The sequence below is a fragment of the Camelina sativa genome, chromosome 7, assembly GCF_030686135.1.
Source record: "Camelina sativa cultivar CO46 ecotype springtype chromosome 7, ASM3068613v1".
NCBI classification, from domain to species: Eukaryota; Viridiplantae; Streptophyta; class Magnoliopsida; order Brassicales; family Brassicaceae; genus Camelina; species Camelina sativa.
Window position 1 is genome coordinate 15,526,188 of NC_141886.1, and position 15,866 is coordinate 15,542,053.

The 15,866-nt window shown below is 34.8% G+C and overlaps 2 protein-coding genes, 2 long non-coding RNA genes and 1 pseudogene across 8 annotated transcripts; 3 read left to right on the plus strand and 2 right to left on the minus strand.

Moving 5' to 3' along the window:
- Positions 1-118: 118 nt before the first annotated feature.
- Positions 119-2,649, minus strand: LOC104701046 (uncharacterized). 3 transcript variants are annotated; one of them, XR_015561553.1, is made up of 7 exons: positions 2,283-2,649; positions 1,719-2,158; positions 1,497-1,587; positions 1,287-1,388; positions 1,126-1,150; positions 912-1,014; positions 119-815 (listed from the first exon to the last, which is right to left on the minus strand). It is a non-coding gene; the product is annotated as an uncharacterized LOC104701046 (long non-coding RNA). The 3 variants fall into 3 exon arrangements; XR_753706.3 differs by having other exon boundaries at positions 1,719-2,649; XR_015561554.1 differs by lacking the exon at positions 1,126-1,150 and having other exon boundaries at positions 1,270-1,388; positions 1,719-2,649.
- Positions 2,650-5,328: 2,679 nt separating this feature from the next.
- Positions 5,329-6,300, plus strand: LOC147941254 (putative F-box protein At3g24580). The gene is made up of 4 exons (XM_087458440.1): positions 5,329-5,467; positions 5,668-5,820; positions 5,903-6,027; positions 6,115-6,300. The coding sequence occupies exons 1-4, from the start codon at positions 5,329-5,331 to the stop codon at positions 6,298-6,300; spliced, it is 603 nt and encodes a 200-aa protein (XP_087314566.1).
- A 73-nt stretch (positions 6,301-6,373) lies between these two features.
- LOC104701048 (RNA pseudouridine synthase 1-like) lies at positions 6,374-7,698 on the minus strand (annotated as a pseudogene). Its single transcript, XR_015560854.1, has 2 exons — positions 7,332-7,698; positions 6,374-7,246 (listed from the first exon to the last, which is right to left on the minus strand). The product of XR_015560854.1 is annotated as an RNA pseudouridine synthase 1-like (transcript).
- Positions 7,699-8,049: 351 nt separating this feature from the next.
- LOC104701049 (peptide chain release factor PrfB2, chloroplastic) lies at positions 8,050-10,726 on the plus strand. 2 transcript variants are annotated; one of them, XM_087458224.1, is made up of 7 exons: positions 8,050-8,482; positions 8,578-8,811; positions 8,940-9,041; positions 9,119-9,256; positions 9,660-9,964; positions 10,204-10,357; positions 10,440-10,726. In XM_087458224.1, exons 3-7 carry the CDS (start codon positions 8,964-8,966, stop codon positions 10,572-10,574), a joined length of 810 nt encoding a protein of 269 aa, XP_087314350.1. In that variant the 5' UTR covers positions 8,050-8,482; positions 8,578-8,811; positions 8,940-8,963; the 3' UTR covers positions 10,575-10,726. The 2 variants fall into 2 exon arrangements, with proteins under 2 accessions (XP_087314350.1, XP_010414980.1); XM_010416678.3 differs by having other exon boundaries at positions 8,053-8,482; positions 8,578-8,790.
- A 1,809-nt stretch (positions 10,727-12,535) lies between these two features.
- LOC147941255 (uncharacterized) lies at positions 12,536-13,813 on the plus strand. Its single transcript, XR_015561937.1, has 2 exons — positions 12,536-12,933; positions 13,438-13,813. It is a non-coding gene; the product is annotated as an uncharacterized LOC147941255 (long non-coding RNA).
- Positions 13,814-15,866: the final 2,053 nt, after the last annotated feature.

A 15,866-nucleotide genomic window follows, 5' to 3' on the forward strand; every position in this document is an offset into this window, starting at 1 on the left:
GGTAGTTGCCAGAAATTGGGTTTTTTTTTGTAGTTCACATAACTGGTAACTCCTTTTTTGTATAGACAAGTACTGAAGCCTATGTTTTATGCTTTACCACTGCTATAAAAAGCGATTGTTTGGCTTAGAATATGTGCTTTGATTAAGTTATGTGTTCTGCAGGTCGAGTAAAAGTAGTAATAATAATTTATTTTAGATGAAATTGAAAACAAAATCAGATTGAAACAATATAATTGTAAGTGCATTGACTGAGATGTCGAGCCAATTGAGCTGCCTAGCTGTCCCAGGGCTTGAGGTATGCCTCCTGTAATGTGATAAAGGGAGAAAAGTCCCGCCACCTGGGTTCGAGTAGCATTGGCCACGGGGGTTCAAATTTTAACATGGTTTCTCTCGGCTCTAGGAGATTAGTCTTTGGGCCTAGGAAACCTTTAGGATCACTCCTGAGTTATCAAAAAAAAAAAAAAAAAAGTGATTTCTTGAGATGTCCAGTCTCAAGTTCAGCAAGGTTTGGTATTGAACTTGGGATTTGTCCACTGATTTTGTTGCTCCCGATGTTACGTTCAGGTTCAAGCTTTCTGTGAAATCAGGGATCCTCCCTGAGATTTGGTTGTTGGTGAGATGGACCTCTTCTAAGAAGCTGCTTGTCTTATTGTTTAACAGGCTTGAAAGCGACCCCGTCACTTGATTTGAACTTAGATCAATGGACGCGGCTCACTCTGGCAACTTCAGCTTGGAGAGATCAAACCTGAGCTGGTTCTTTGAGAGCTTCGCTTTCTGAACATTGGTCATGCTTGTGAGGAAAGCCGAAACATCACCTGTCAGATAGTTGTCAGAAAAATATATTGTTAAGTGAAATAGCTTCTTGTGCTAGGACACATATAGAAATCTTCACATTGTATAGTCATGTATACCATTCATCGAGGTGGACCCTACTTTCACTGAGGCTCTGCATTATTCCATCGAGCATAACGTAAATCTTTTCGCTCTCTTCTTGAATCACTTCCTATAACAGAGCTGCACACACATAAGAAGAGATGAATCTGAGAGAAAGGACACAATGAAAATGGAAACAATAACACAAGCACCATTATCAAAAATCTTATCTACGTATTTTAGAAATCTGACCTAATATCTTCAAAGTTGTGAGAACCTGAAACAAACGATTAATGTTAGTGATAGCAAATTAGCAATATGACATTATCTTTACATAGATACCACAAATCGGTTCTCTTGGACACAATGCTTACGTAAGTAGTCTGAGATAAATACTAATGACATTGACAAACCTTGGTTAACCTCTTTGAAGAGAACGAAAGATCTGCAAGCATCGTGTTTGTTTCGAAGCATCGAGCATGACCTTATCAGAAACCAAGAGGTTAAACAGAATCCTGTCAATATTTTTACACAGAGAAAAAAACAATAAAAATTAGAATCATTCCAACCACCGACCTCTCCAACAAAATAGTTAGAAAGAAATATCCAAGTCAATAACAAACCTTTTTGTGTGAGGTTTAGAAATTAGAAGCAGACATGTGGAACATTCTTAAGCACATCTTTAGCCATTGCACCAAGATCTTCTGTATCAAGCTAGCGACATAGAGAATCAGAAAATAGTAGATCGATATATTCATAAACATAGTACATCTAGCTAAATATTATTATTTATGAGTCATTGAATGGGTCACAAAAAATTGAACATTTAAAAGCTGAAAACTCACTATTAGTCTGTTACTAGCTTGCCAATCTCATTTTGAGTCTTCCACTCTAACACTTGCAGTCAGAATATTTAACACACAAAAACCAAAAAAGCTAATATAAGAATTAAAACATCAAAGGCAATCTTAATTAGGTGAGAAGGGTTTCTCAACATTCCAATTACTCGCTTATAAAAAAAAAAACATTAGGGTGGGTAAAGCTTAAACATGAGCACCAATTAACAAATTTTCTGGTTTTATATCGAATCACATACTTGTCATGGCAATAGATGAGAGCCCTTGCTAACGATGCAACATACTGGCCCTTGCTAATATATATATGGATATCAATTTTTTCTACAACAAAGTAATTAGAGAGGTCAAAAACGTAGAAAGAAGAACCCACTGTTGCAAGTCTGCGTCGTCTCTCGTTGATGTATCTGCAATCCGGGTAAAAGAAGTTCCTGTTGCAAACCAAGCTAGCATTAACATATACAGAAGAAACACAAATTGTTAGCAAATCACAAAGCAAATATGAAATGAAATAAACAAAAGTGATTGATGAGCTGTTTGGATTGAGTATGAAACCAAAAGAAATTGGCAGATCATCGAAATCATCACTCTTCTTGTTCCTGTTCTTATCTCTCTTTTTTCTTTTTCCTCTCGCCATCACTTGTCTGCTCTCGTCATGTTAGTCAGAAAAGAAGTGTAAGACAAAGTAAAATCTGAGCAGTGGGTCGTGAATTAAAAGAGAGAGCATCGAACGACATGAATTTCCGTTATACAATAAGTCGTTACTATGGAGATGGAATACAGGGCAGGCTATGAGACGGTGTGGAGGAATGACGAATATTAATTTGAATTATATGCATTAAAACTTTAGTAGGTGAAACGGAAAGAACGAAGGAGGAAAGGGACGGTTGAAGTCGCAGATAGGAAGACGGCAGGGTGGAGTTTCGTGGGAAGGGAAAACTAAAATGTGTTAACAATAATTTGGGCCTTTAAAACGATTTGGCCCGAAAAAAATAGAAAATGTTTAGTGGGTAAATTTCGAAAAAATAGAAAATGTTTCGAAAATTTAGTCTAATTAGAAAAAGGAGTCGCTGACGTGGCAGCACTAGGAGTGAGGAAAGTTAACTATATATATATATATATATTAGGTTTTACCCAGTAGTACACCACGGGTCTATTATTTTGTTGATATGATACTGTAATAGTTTAGTGGTGATTGTAGTTGATGGTGAATTGCATATATATATATATACTGTTAACGGTTGTAGATAGGTTTTGTATAAACTCTTGATTCGCAAGTTGAGAATATACATTTTATGATTTGGTTAGTTATGATTTAGGAATGAATGATATGACATATTCTTATTTTGATTCTCAATTGATATTATTGGATTAATAATGTACATTTAAAGCTAATAAGAACTTAGCAAATATGTAATCGTTTATTAAACGTAAATTAGATATTTCCTAAGATATATTCATCTTGAATTAGTTGCTATATTATAGGGATGTGATTACAGAATTTGTGTTATCAATTATTTTTGTCAAACTCAGCCCTAAAAATTCAGGTATGTAAATTAGATCTTTCCTAAGATACAATGGGCATTAATTGGATGTAAATAAGTACGCTATGAATTAAAAACCGGCCCAAAATATACAGTAATCTTAAGGAGGATCCGGATAATTGAATCGGTTATAATTTTAGTTAAAAATCTGACCCGAAGTTGGCAAAAAACCAAAAAGTGATGGCACCCTATTGTACTTTAAAAATGTATTTCGAGCTCTATATGTGGATATACTTGTTTGGTTATAAATATCCTAAGAAAATTTTTAAAATATATATCCGTTTATAAAAATTCAAATCACATCATATACTGAAAAAAATCTAAAATTTTATTAACTTTATGTATTAAATAGTAATTAAAATAATTAAATATAAGATTAAATAAAAGTGCAAGAAGAATTATATTTTAATCTAACATATTGATTTAAATTAGGTAGATTTTTTTTAGGAAATTAATATTATCAAATAAGGAAATGCTTGTGTTTGGTTGTAAGAATTATAGAGAATTTAGTTGAGACTTGTTTGGATACAAAGATAAGAGAGGATGACACAAAAATGTACTTCAAAAATGTTAAGATATATATATATATATATATATATATATATATATATATATATATCTATATATATATAGTATATTAGTTAAATGTGACATTATTACGAAATAAGGGAGATTATTTATAAAATCTTTTAAACGGAGTCTAAAACTAAGAATGTAAAGATAGAGCTTCTGAGTCCATCATATTTGTCATAGATCATCTAAACCTTGTTGAATGATGAATCGATGATGAGAGAAGAACACACGTTAGTGTTTAGGAAATATTATATTGACTATTATTATCCGAAGGTTTAGATTACATAGAATTATATAATTTTCTAAACTATGATCAATGCAAATATATAAAATTTTTAATATTAGATAATATATTGTTACTATTAATCTTGTTTGATCTTCTAGATAGCCAGCAGACAAGCATGGCATGACAATCACCATTTCGCTCTTTCTATAAGTGGTAAATGGAAGTTTGGAAAACCAATCGAAAGAGGATCATTTTCTGCAACTTATAATGATCGCCCTTGAAGCGAAATTAGAGTACTCTACCAGCCTGGGAAAAGCCTCCGACCAAGGAGACAATGATTGTAACCAAGAAATCCTTACCACTGATTCGATAGTGCTCTCGGATATAAGAACCACATAAATCGTAACCACTAAATGTTGGTGTATTTACATCATTATGATGACCTTAGTAGTAAGTACCCAATGGTTGAGTACGAAATCTAGGAATCTAGGATCTTAAATCTAATTCATGTAGGGTTCTAGATGTCATTCATGACTGAGATATATTGTTACATGAACGCGGCAGGCGGCACAACACCGTTGGAAGGAAATACTTATATTTTGCTAAGGTAGGATGGAGATGAAAATATTACCAAAAACAGCCTCTACAACACAGCTTGCATCAATGGAGAGAATGTATACTTGAAAGTAGTCGATTACATATATATCGAAAAGTTATGTATTGCTTAGGACATGTGGACCACTTGTGTGCTATATAGCTCTTATGATCCAGTTTTGTGCAAAAACTAATCCAGTAGGGAAGAGAAGAAGACGAAACAAATCAAGAAGCTCTTCTATTTCTACTTGTCCATAAGGAAAATAAAAGTTTAAAAAGAAAGGAAAAAAAAAGAATATTCAACTTCCAAACAATAATATTGTTATCGTTTTTGGGCTATTAAGTCCAATTTAGTGGACATAAACCAACTCAATTAAGGTGTTTAGGGCTTTTATTCTGTTGTCATCGTCAAGGATGTTTTCAATTGTCGGAAGAAGTCTATAAAGAGTATTTTTGGAAGTTGAAACGATGACGAATATGTCTTATCTTCCAAGGGCTTTACGGAAAGAGATCATCTCTAGGGTTCTGGTGAAGTCTTTAAGAGCAGTTCGATTTACTTGCAAAAAGTGGAATACTTTAACTAAAGATGTTAGTTTTGTAAAGAAACACGCGCGTTAGCCAAGCAAAAGTAGCATCAGCAAAGGCAAAAGAGTTCAAGGTAATCATGATATTGAATTTTAGGGTTTATTTGGCGAGTGTCAATCTCCACAGCAACGTTATATCATGTATGAAGCATGAAGCTAAATTTAATAGCCTAGACGATTCAGATGTATTAGATGTAGTTAGAGTCATTCACTGCGATGGTTTGTTGTTATACATCATGGAAACACAACTAAGCTCATGGTTTGGAACCCTTATTGTGGACAACCCCGGTTGATCGAATCTAAGCCTAGTTTCTACCGATTGGACCTATATTCGTATGCTTTAGGATATGAGAGGCACATAACTTCTTGCGGCATGCACAAAATCTTGAGATTTATTAAATCTAATGCCAAAATAACAGATTACGAAATCTACGACTACGATTTTAACTCTGATATATGGAGGGTTCTTGATGTCGCATTAGAAGAGAAGATCAGTATACCTTATCATAGCCACAGTGTCTCTCTTAAGGGAAATACATACTGGTTTGCTGAAACAAGAGATGGACATGATTGTCTCCTACTCTCTTTTGATTTTACAAGAGAGAGATTTAGGCTGCCTATCGTCTCTGCCGTTTGAGTTTTGGAAACCTACAGATCTTGTGACTCTATCTAATGTTAGAGAAGAGCAGCTTGCGGTTTTACATCACCGATGTGAAACACTAGTGATGGAGTTTTGGATTACGACTGAGATTGAGCCCAACACGGTGTGGAACAGCAAGGTGATTTTAGCAGTGAATGTGAGACCACATTTTTACTATGAAACTCATGAGTTTCCATAAATGGATGTGAGTTTCTTCATTGAGGAGGAGAAGAAGGATGCTTTGATTTCTGAAACCTACGAAGGAGCACTCTGCCATACTCACAACGTAGCGTACATTGTTGGAGTGGATATTGGCCGAACCTTTAAAGAAGCGGATGCGGATCTCGGAGTATATGTCAACCATTCTTACCCATTTGCATGCTCTTATGTTCCAAGTTCAGTGCAGCTTTAGTTAAATTTATTTTACAATAACCTATAATCAAATAATTATTTATACTGTTTCTATTGTGCATCTCTTTCGGTACTGGAGCTACTAACTAAATTGTAGATTGAAGTGGCGTGTGGTAGAGCAACACCCTTTGCCATACAAATGTTAATAATATGACAAAATCTTAGAAATGGATTCTTTAGTGTCTTGCTCCTTGCTTAACTTTTCCAGATAAATGAGATTCCGGAAAACAGAATGTAACCAAGGTCAAAATCTTCACACTATCCGTTAAGCATTACATTTACAATCCTCGGCTGCCCAACACGGAAGCGGAGCACGGATAACAATAGGATCAACGGTAACCGGATGATCTAACGACAAACACTCAGCGTGAAGCTCATGCCCCTCAAATGTTCTTCCACTCCACTCATACCTTCCATGATACTTAACATCTCCTCTAATCGGAATCCCAAGATACAGACAATGTAACCTAATCTGATGCGTCCTCCCACTTCGTGGAAACGCCCTAACCACAACAACATCATCATCATCATCATCATCATCATCATCACATCATCATCATCTCCATCACAACTCAATTCTTGCTCCCTCTCAACAACAACCACATTCTCCAATTCACAAGATTCGGTTTTTACACCGTTTACAGATACAACTTCAAACCTTGTCTCCATATCTCTAACAAAAGATCCACCAGGTAAGACTTTACCAACGTCAGAAGCAGCATAAACACGCCAAGCTCCGTGTTTCGAGCGTCCATGACCTGAACAAACCGTGATCTTTCTCCAATTTGGAGATGACCCAATACAAAGAGCAATGTAGGATTTACTAATCTTATGTTCTGTAAACGCCTTAACAAGCTTAGCAGCTACTTTATGAGACTTGGTAATGATCATCACACCACTTGTATCACGATCTAATCTATTCGCTAAATGAAACTCACTCGAAGAATCTGAAAACATACAAAACCCCCCACAAATCGAATTGAGTGAAAGATTAAGCAAACATGGAGAAATTAAGATTTAAGATTGACTCACCAAGAACGATTTGAGGAGCAGAGCGAAGAACAGCTTCACAGTAAACACCTTTAGGTTTATTCACAGCCATGAAGTGTTCGTCTTCGTATAATACATCGTCTCTTGTGAGGTTGAAAAGACTCGATTTTGACGAAGCTTCCATTGCTCTTCTGAGTTCAATGTCTTTCGAAATCGGTGGTGGAGGAGCTGAAATGGGTTTTGGGTGATTGAGATTGAGTTCAGAGGTAGTAGCTTCCATGGCGTTGGTTGAGATTGCGAAATAGGGTTTTGCAATGATTGAATTTGCAGAAAAGGAGATGCACGAGAGGTTTCGAAGCAGGGACATTGCTGTGTTAATGCATCGTCTTCAATAAAACACAAGAGCAGAGTTTAATTCGAATTAACCGATCCCATCTAAACCGAAATACTTCATCTAATAACCAAACCAAATTCTGATTAGTTTAATTCGAGCAAACCACCGTATTAAACCGATATAAAATCGATGTTTCTTTGTAATTTTTTTTTTTTTTTTTGAACAAAGGTTTCTTTGTAAATTAAAGGATACATTTCACTTAGAATTCAATCCGAACCGAAACATACCAAACCGTATATTCTCTATTAGATCCTAAACCGGACATTCGGTAAAACCGAAGAATCTGAACCGAAATCAAATTGAACGGAATCCGCGAAGTCTATACGACGTCGTTTTAAATAAACCACAAACCCTAACTACTCCGTTGAGAATCGAAAATTTTCATTTTCTTCTGATCAATTTCGAAATGTTATCGTTAATCATCAGAAGATCTCGAAGCAGATTCATCCATGGAACCAAGATCGCAAGTAGTATTCTCTCTTCTTGCAACTCTGTCTCCGATGCTGATTCAGTTTTGGTTTCTAGAAGAAGCTTCAATTCAACACCTGCGTCAAGCTATTTCGGAAAAATCTCTAACCTGAATCAGAATCAGAATCACGCTTATTCCAGGAATAGTTTCGTTTCCACGACTCGATCACTGAGCTCAGAAGCTGTAGCTGTGGCTTCGACTTGTGATGGACTTACAGTAGAACGAATCATAGCTTATCAATGGCCGATTTTAGATGAGAGTGAAAGTGATTGGAAGAGCCACGCTGCAGCGATCGCACAGTCTATTCAAGTCATCAAGAGACGATTACAGGTAAATTGCGTTTACAAGCTTCCCATTGTCACTTTGAATTCTCAAATCTTCGTGGAATTTAACATAGTTTTTACTCTTTGTTATGGTTTTGGTAGTGGAAGAAACTCTTGGTGAGGCTGAGAGTGTTATCTGCAGAGCTGGATAAGCCTGATCTTTGGAACGATCCGAATCATGCTGGTAAGATAAGCCGGGAGCACGGTTCGCTTACGGGGAAAATGAAAGGAGTTATGACTTTTGAGAGAGAACTGCTTGAACACATTGACATGTTAAAACTCGCTAAAGAGGAGAATGATTCAGAGTTAGAATCGGTGGGAGTTTTCGCACTCTAGGCATGTGTTTCTTTACTGTTTCCGGTTGTAGTTTAAGACGGTTAAGTCGTAGGGGAAACGAGTTGAGACCAAAACTGCCGATGTGGCTTGTAATATTGCTAACCTTGATTTGTTTATTTCTGTTGCAGGAAACTTTGAAGGCATTGATTGATATGAGAAGGGTTTCAAAAGAGAAAGAACTTGAGGCTTTATTATCTGCGGAGAATGATCCTTGTTCCTGTTATATTGAGGTGACTCTTAGAAAAAATGCATGAGATTTTTCTCTCTCTGGCTTCATATTATAAAGCTGAAAAAGTCTGTTCAATAGGTTCAAGCTGGAGCTGGAGGAACAGAGAGCAATGACTGGGCATCAATGGTAATGGAAATGTATAAAACATGGGCTCAAAGACGCAAATTCTCAGTCACTGTTGTTGATGAAGCGCCTGGAGAGATTGCAGGAATCAAGGTTTGCTTTTATTCTGGTAGAAGATAGAATGAATCGTAGATTTGTAATACAGGAATCTGATAGAATCCAAACTGATGAAATCGTTATTGGTTCACTTTAACAAGAACAACATATCATAGAGGGACTTAGAAAATCCTAAATACCACCCCACTTATTGAGGCCCAAAGTCATGTTATCTCTGTAGCTATCACAGTCAACTATAGTTACTGAACTGGCTTAGTAATTAGGCTAGTTATATTGCTCCTGCACTAGACTAACACACAAAATTATTAATATCACATCCATAACCGTTTGCTCACTTATTGATCCAATTCTGTATCCAATAGTCACTGCAAAATCTCATTTTTTAACTGCAATTGGTCAATTCTATAATTCTGAACCGTTGGCTCATTGTCTTGAATAGCGTGCGACAATCAAAGTGAACGGAGAATACGCATATGGATACGCCAAAGCAGAAGTTGGAGTTCATAGGCTAGTTCGTATTTCCCCATTTGACAGTGGAAAACGGAGGCACACTTCGTTTGCGGCGGTTGCGGTGATTCCAATTCTAGGTGATGGGTCGACCCGTGTGCAGATCAATGACTCGGATCTCCGGATAGAGCGGTTTCGTTCTGGAGGAGCCGGTGGACAGCACGCTAACACCACCGACAGTGCTGTGAGAATCATTCACATACCAACTGGCATAACAGCAACTTGTCAGAACGAAAGGTCTGGTTTCAATGTCTTAATTTCTCTGTTATTTTTCTTCGACTCTTCCTATTCTTTCAACTAAAAAAGAATTCTGGATAGGGCTGGCTTTTGGTTTTTTTTTGGGTTTATTTCTTGTACGGTTTTGAGAAATTTATAGGACAGAGTTGTTTTTGCTTCGGTTCTGTTGGATTTGAAAGAACTTGTGTTGCTTTTGGATTGGATTGGTTTTTATGCCCATCCTTGATTTTCATATGCAGGTCGCAGCATATGAACAAGGCTTCAGCAATGGCGGTTCTACAATCACGGTTAGACCAACTGGAGATGGCTCGTCAGACAGCAATGAATGCTCAACATACACAATCACTTACCGAGATCAGCTGGGGAAACCAGATAAGAACTTATGTTCTCCATGTATGTAATACCGAATTAACATGATTCCCCTGTACTTTTAGTTTTATTAGCTGAACGAGCTGAGTATTTTTTGTTTTTGCAGCCATACAGAATGGTGAAGGATCTGAGAACAAACTACGAGGTCTCGGATCCGGACTCGGTTCTTGAAGGAGACTTGGATGGTTTCATCTTGAGCTTCTTATCTTCTTCTTTAGACAAAGATGATCTAGGACATTAAGGTAGTGTATTGAAACAGAATTTTAAAAGATTTTGGAGTTTTCCTAAAATCAACTGTTATTCTAATTTATGATTTTCAAACATTTTTTAATATGTTTGAATTTGAATTTATGTTAAGTTATTCAAAATAACTCACAAACTCTTGTTATTCAATTATGGGTTGATAAAATTTATATCAAAATAGATTAGGACCCGCATGATGTGCGGGTTTTAAAACTATTTAATAAAATTATTTTTTTTGTAAATATAAAAATATTTTTTGTAAGTTAAATAGATTTTCCGGAAATAAATAGATAAATGTTTTTTTAATTAGAGAGAAGTTTTTAATTTAATGTACTAATTTATATTTTTATATTTGAAAATTATTATTACAGATATTACAATAATAATAAAAAAAAGATTTTACAATAATCTAAAGCTAAATTATCGATCACCAAAATATTTGAAACTATTACAAATATTATTATTATCAAATCTCAAAAACGTTGCAACAACTTACAAAATTTTTACATGCAATCAATCCGTTAAAGCGTCATCTTATTAGCATCCACATACAATTTTACTTTATGTTTTACCATTAATAATGTGTTCTTATACCCTAAAATATTTTGTTGTTAAAATACACTTTTTGTCACCACCTATACAATGTATATTTGAACAAATTAAACTAATTTTTGTCTCTTTACTTTCACTTTAACGTAGTTTCTTTTCACCACTAAAATTTGTAGTGATAATTTGTTTAACCACTAAAATTATTTACTCAAAAAATATTTTGGACGAAAAACTAAGGAGAAGATATATACATGGTTGCAATGAGTTTATGACCAACCCAATAAAATTTGAGAAACTAAAAGATAGTTAAAAAATAAAAATGTTATAACCACGATGATATTGGAGTCTTAGATAATCTATAAATATAAAATATAAATTAAAATAAAACATCTAAAATTACTACAACATAAGAAACTTAAAATATTTATTTTAAAATGAGTAATAAAAATTGTTCTTACTTATCTTTAACTGAAAAATAAAAAATAAACTCAAAATAATAGAAAATTTTATTTTAAAATATATATCAAGAATTTCTAATATATTTATTTCATTATATAAATATTGTACTTACACATTGATTTAGTTTGTCTACCTATATATGAAGCGTAGTTAAATCCAGCTTTAGTTTGTCTTTTCGCTCATAACAATTATTCATGATATCCCGTTTTTTTTTGCTAGCAAGGTTTTCTGATTTCTGGTGGTTTGTATTTGTCTCTTTGGTGTTCATGATTTTCTCGCGTACTTAAGATTTTTGGTGTTCATGAGTGTCTAACGTATTTAAGGATTTGCTTTGATATATGATACCACTTAATATATATTTTTATATAATAAGACATATGCTCAATTTCCTTCCAGTGATAGGTGAATTTTTCCTTTTTGCTCTTGGATTAGTTTTTTTGTTTGGTAAATATTTTTAATTTTTTTCTCTAGCGATTAACTTAGACAGGTGTCAAAATCTAACATCGTTAATTTGACACATGTCGCAATCATGTTAAGTAGTAATCTGGACAAGTGTAAAAATCTTAGATATACAATTGACACATATCACGATTTTGTTAAACATGTAAAAATCTTAGATATAAAATTGACACATATCACGATCTTGTTAATGAGTAATTTTGACATCAAGTTTTATATAATAAGATTCAGCATCATTCAAACTTTTTAAAATATTCAAAATAACAAGAGATACTTTGAATTAAGTATTGATTATTTCTCCACAACAAGTGTCATCCACCACAACAATACTTATCTCTAATATGCAATGCATGTCTTTGAGATGTACACATGTTATTACAATTTCTCCATTTGTCGGTGCACTTTTCATTCTCTCATTTACAAGTGTATGAGTTACCATTTTCTCATTCTTACTATATAAATAGGGATTATGTACAAAGTGATATGTGATGTATATATACGAAAATAAGAAATCACTTGTAACATCCGCGAACCAAATAGTGAGATTTGGGGATGGGTGTCGATCGACACCAAGGGTGTGTCGATCGACACCCGCTTTTCTGGTTCGACCAGATTGATTTAAATTGTCGATTTCGGGTTGGTTTGATTTAATTGGGTTCCCAAACCGACAAATTTAAAGGGAAGTCGAGTAAGGGTTTTGGGAAGGAGCTTTTTTGGTTGCTGTTGAGAGAAAAAAAGAGAGAAAACGGAGGGAAACGTTTGGGATTGTTCTTGGTGATTTTTTTGTGAGATCTGTTGCTGTGGAAGGGATTGCTGTTGCTGGGAACGAAGGAGAAACTTCTTAAGGTGTTGATTCCATCGTTTTTGAGCCAAATCTTCCTGCAAAAGAGGTGAGTGCTTGACCATGGCTGATCTAAGCTTGAGATCTCTTTTGTTTTGCTTGTTCTTTGGTGTTTGTGGTGTTTGCTTGCTTGGGTTGGTTGTTTTCATGTTTCCCATAGGCTCCTGAAGCATTTAGGAGAGTTTGGGACAAATTGGAGATGGTTTGGAACGGAGGTTCGACGTTCGGCTTCGAGCAGATCGCGTCTGCGAAGTCGGTGTCGATCGAAACCATATAGGTGTCGGTCGACACCATGGATTTGTCTCGATCGACTCTAATGGTCAGTGTTGGTTGACACCAACAATCAGTGTCGGTCGACACCAACCTAGCGTCGGTCGACACCAATCTTATCCGACACTTGATTTTTCCTGGTTTGATGTGTTGTTTGTGTTTGATTGTTTAGCTTAAAAATGAAATCTCAGTTGCTTGTGTGTACAGTCCAATAGATGGGAGGATTGCCTCACTGAGTGTTTATGACAATACTCATGCATCTCATTTTCTGTTTGTGGTGCAGATAAAGACAAAGTGTGATCGTGGAATCAAAGCGATGAGGAGGAGGATGTTTTAGAAGCTTGATTGATTGTGGTCTAGCTATTGTTAGGTTGCTGGAATTGAGTTGATCGAACATTGTAGGATGTTGGAATTTGGTTATTGACTTGGTTGGTTTATTGGATTATTTATTGTTGGAATCTTTATTGGTTTAATGGAATTGTCTGGTTATCCGCTGTTGTTAATTGTTGCTAGGTTGTTAGTGGGTATGGGACCACTAGAGAATTATTTTTATTATTAAAAAAAACGGGAAGGGTTGTTTCATCACTGATAAAGTTTTGCCCTATTGTCCCCTGTTTATTTTCTATTTAACAATTCTTTACCTACTATTTCACAACAAAGTAGTGAGTTTAGACCATCTCCTACTCATCTACATATTTATCTCCAAAACAGAATTTGGAGTCAAATTTGCTCAAACTCATCTCTATTTGATATCTCTATTATGTTTTCTCTATATTTGGAGTTTTTATTTATAGTTTATACTTAAATTTGGAGATCTCCATTTTTAACTCTATAGTAGAGTAAAGTTGGAGAAAAACCTATTTCCATAACAAAGTTAATCTATTTTGAAGAAAAAATATAGAAACGGGCTGGAGATACTCTAATCGAAACAATGAGAAAGATTGATCACATTTGGTCTAGTAGCCTGATAGGATGAATGTTTTCCTAACTACTATTTTTTGTTCACAATTAGTAGAGATCGAGCCATACCTGCTAAAATGTTATCAGCAGCATCCTCCTTATCATCATCATCATTGTTAGGTGTTTTTCTTCTTCATGGTGATATTCAACTTAGGTAAAGATCATGGATAGATAGATCTAGGGACGTTAAAAACTACCCAAAGTTATTTGGTTGGCCCTGAAACATTTTATATTTTGGATATGTGGTCATGTATTCACGTTGTTAAAAATTTTGAGCTCATCCTGAGCTAGCTCAGTTTGTGTTTTGCTTTAATGTTTTCTTTCAAATCAACAAAGTTTTAGTTCTGGATTTTTTTAAAACGACGAAGCAATTTTTTTTACCCTCTTAAGCCACAAGACGACTCAATGTTACAAAATATATTTTCACGATCTTCATGAACCCACATATTCACATTTCACATCCTCTTCAAGATATAATTAAATTCATGTAGGCTTCCATTTATCCTACAACTAATGGTTACTTCATACAAGTGTGGAAAATTGAGTTGTTGTTGAAGATATATGCTTAATTGTAATGATGTTGATATGAGAGCAATGGCTCGGAAAATGAAAAAGAAGTTTGCAAAGTATTGGGATCAAACAAAGTTAGTCTTGCTATCAGAACTACTATAGTTGAGAGGTTAAAATTGCTAATATTTAAGTCAGCTTATAACAAAGTGGATCCCATTACTTATGAGGAAAAAGTTGAAATTGTGAAAAAGATTATGATTATGCTTTACAAGAATATACAACTAAATCTGCAAGTTTTTTTTTATTATTAGTTCATTATCATATTCATATTCATCATATGTAAATAATTACATGTATATTTGTATATTACAAGATCTTTTTGATTTTGAAAGTGGCCTAAAATCTAATTCAGTATATGCTAAATCAAATTTGGGAATCTATTTGGATAATTAACCTAGACTAGAGATGAAAACTTCAACAAACATGAACGTTTTAAGCTTTTGAAAATCAACATCAATATGGTAATTTAGCTTCTATGTCATATGATGTTCTAAGCATCCCAATCAGCATTGTAGCGTCTGTCATCTTTTAGTGTTTGGATGTGGAGTGTAGAATCTTTACAGATTATGTTTTGACCTGCCTATAGGAGACCCCCTACTATAGCTGCTGAACTAAATTCACTCATACTATTGGTCTCTACCTATACTCTACAATTCTATCTAATTAACCAAAATTAGATTAGCTCTTCAATTGTGTTTTCAAATTACAAATTTTCTTTCACTGTATCGCGATTAGAGTAAAATCGAGTTTTAAATTTGACCCGACCATAGTTAAATGTTGACCCAGTTTGAAATCTGAGTCTTTGGTTTAATTCTTCTTAAAAGAAGGATCGAGGCAATATAAATATTAGGGTTCTTCTTCTTCTTCTTCTTCTTCTTCAACTACCTCGAGCCATGAGTCAACTTTCTTCAGCTGGTTTGTCTCGACAGACTTCGAGAAGTTCTTAGATTGGAGTTCCAAGTGGGTGCTGGTGTGGTGGAGAAATTACAACCTACACCTCAAAGAGAAAAGAAAATTCATATCGAAGATTCTACAGATATGTTGTGGGTGTGAAGATAATAAAGTTTTATCTACCCTTATTTCATCGAAATTTATGATATATTGTTATTGAAATATGATTTTAGGAAAAGAAAGAGAAAAACATATTCTGTTGGGTTGATGATGCTCTTCTAGAAGAGATTA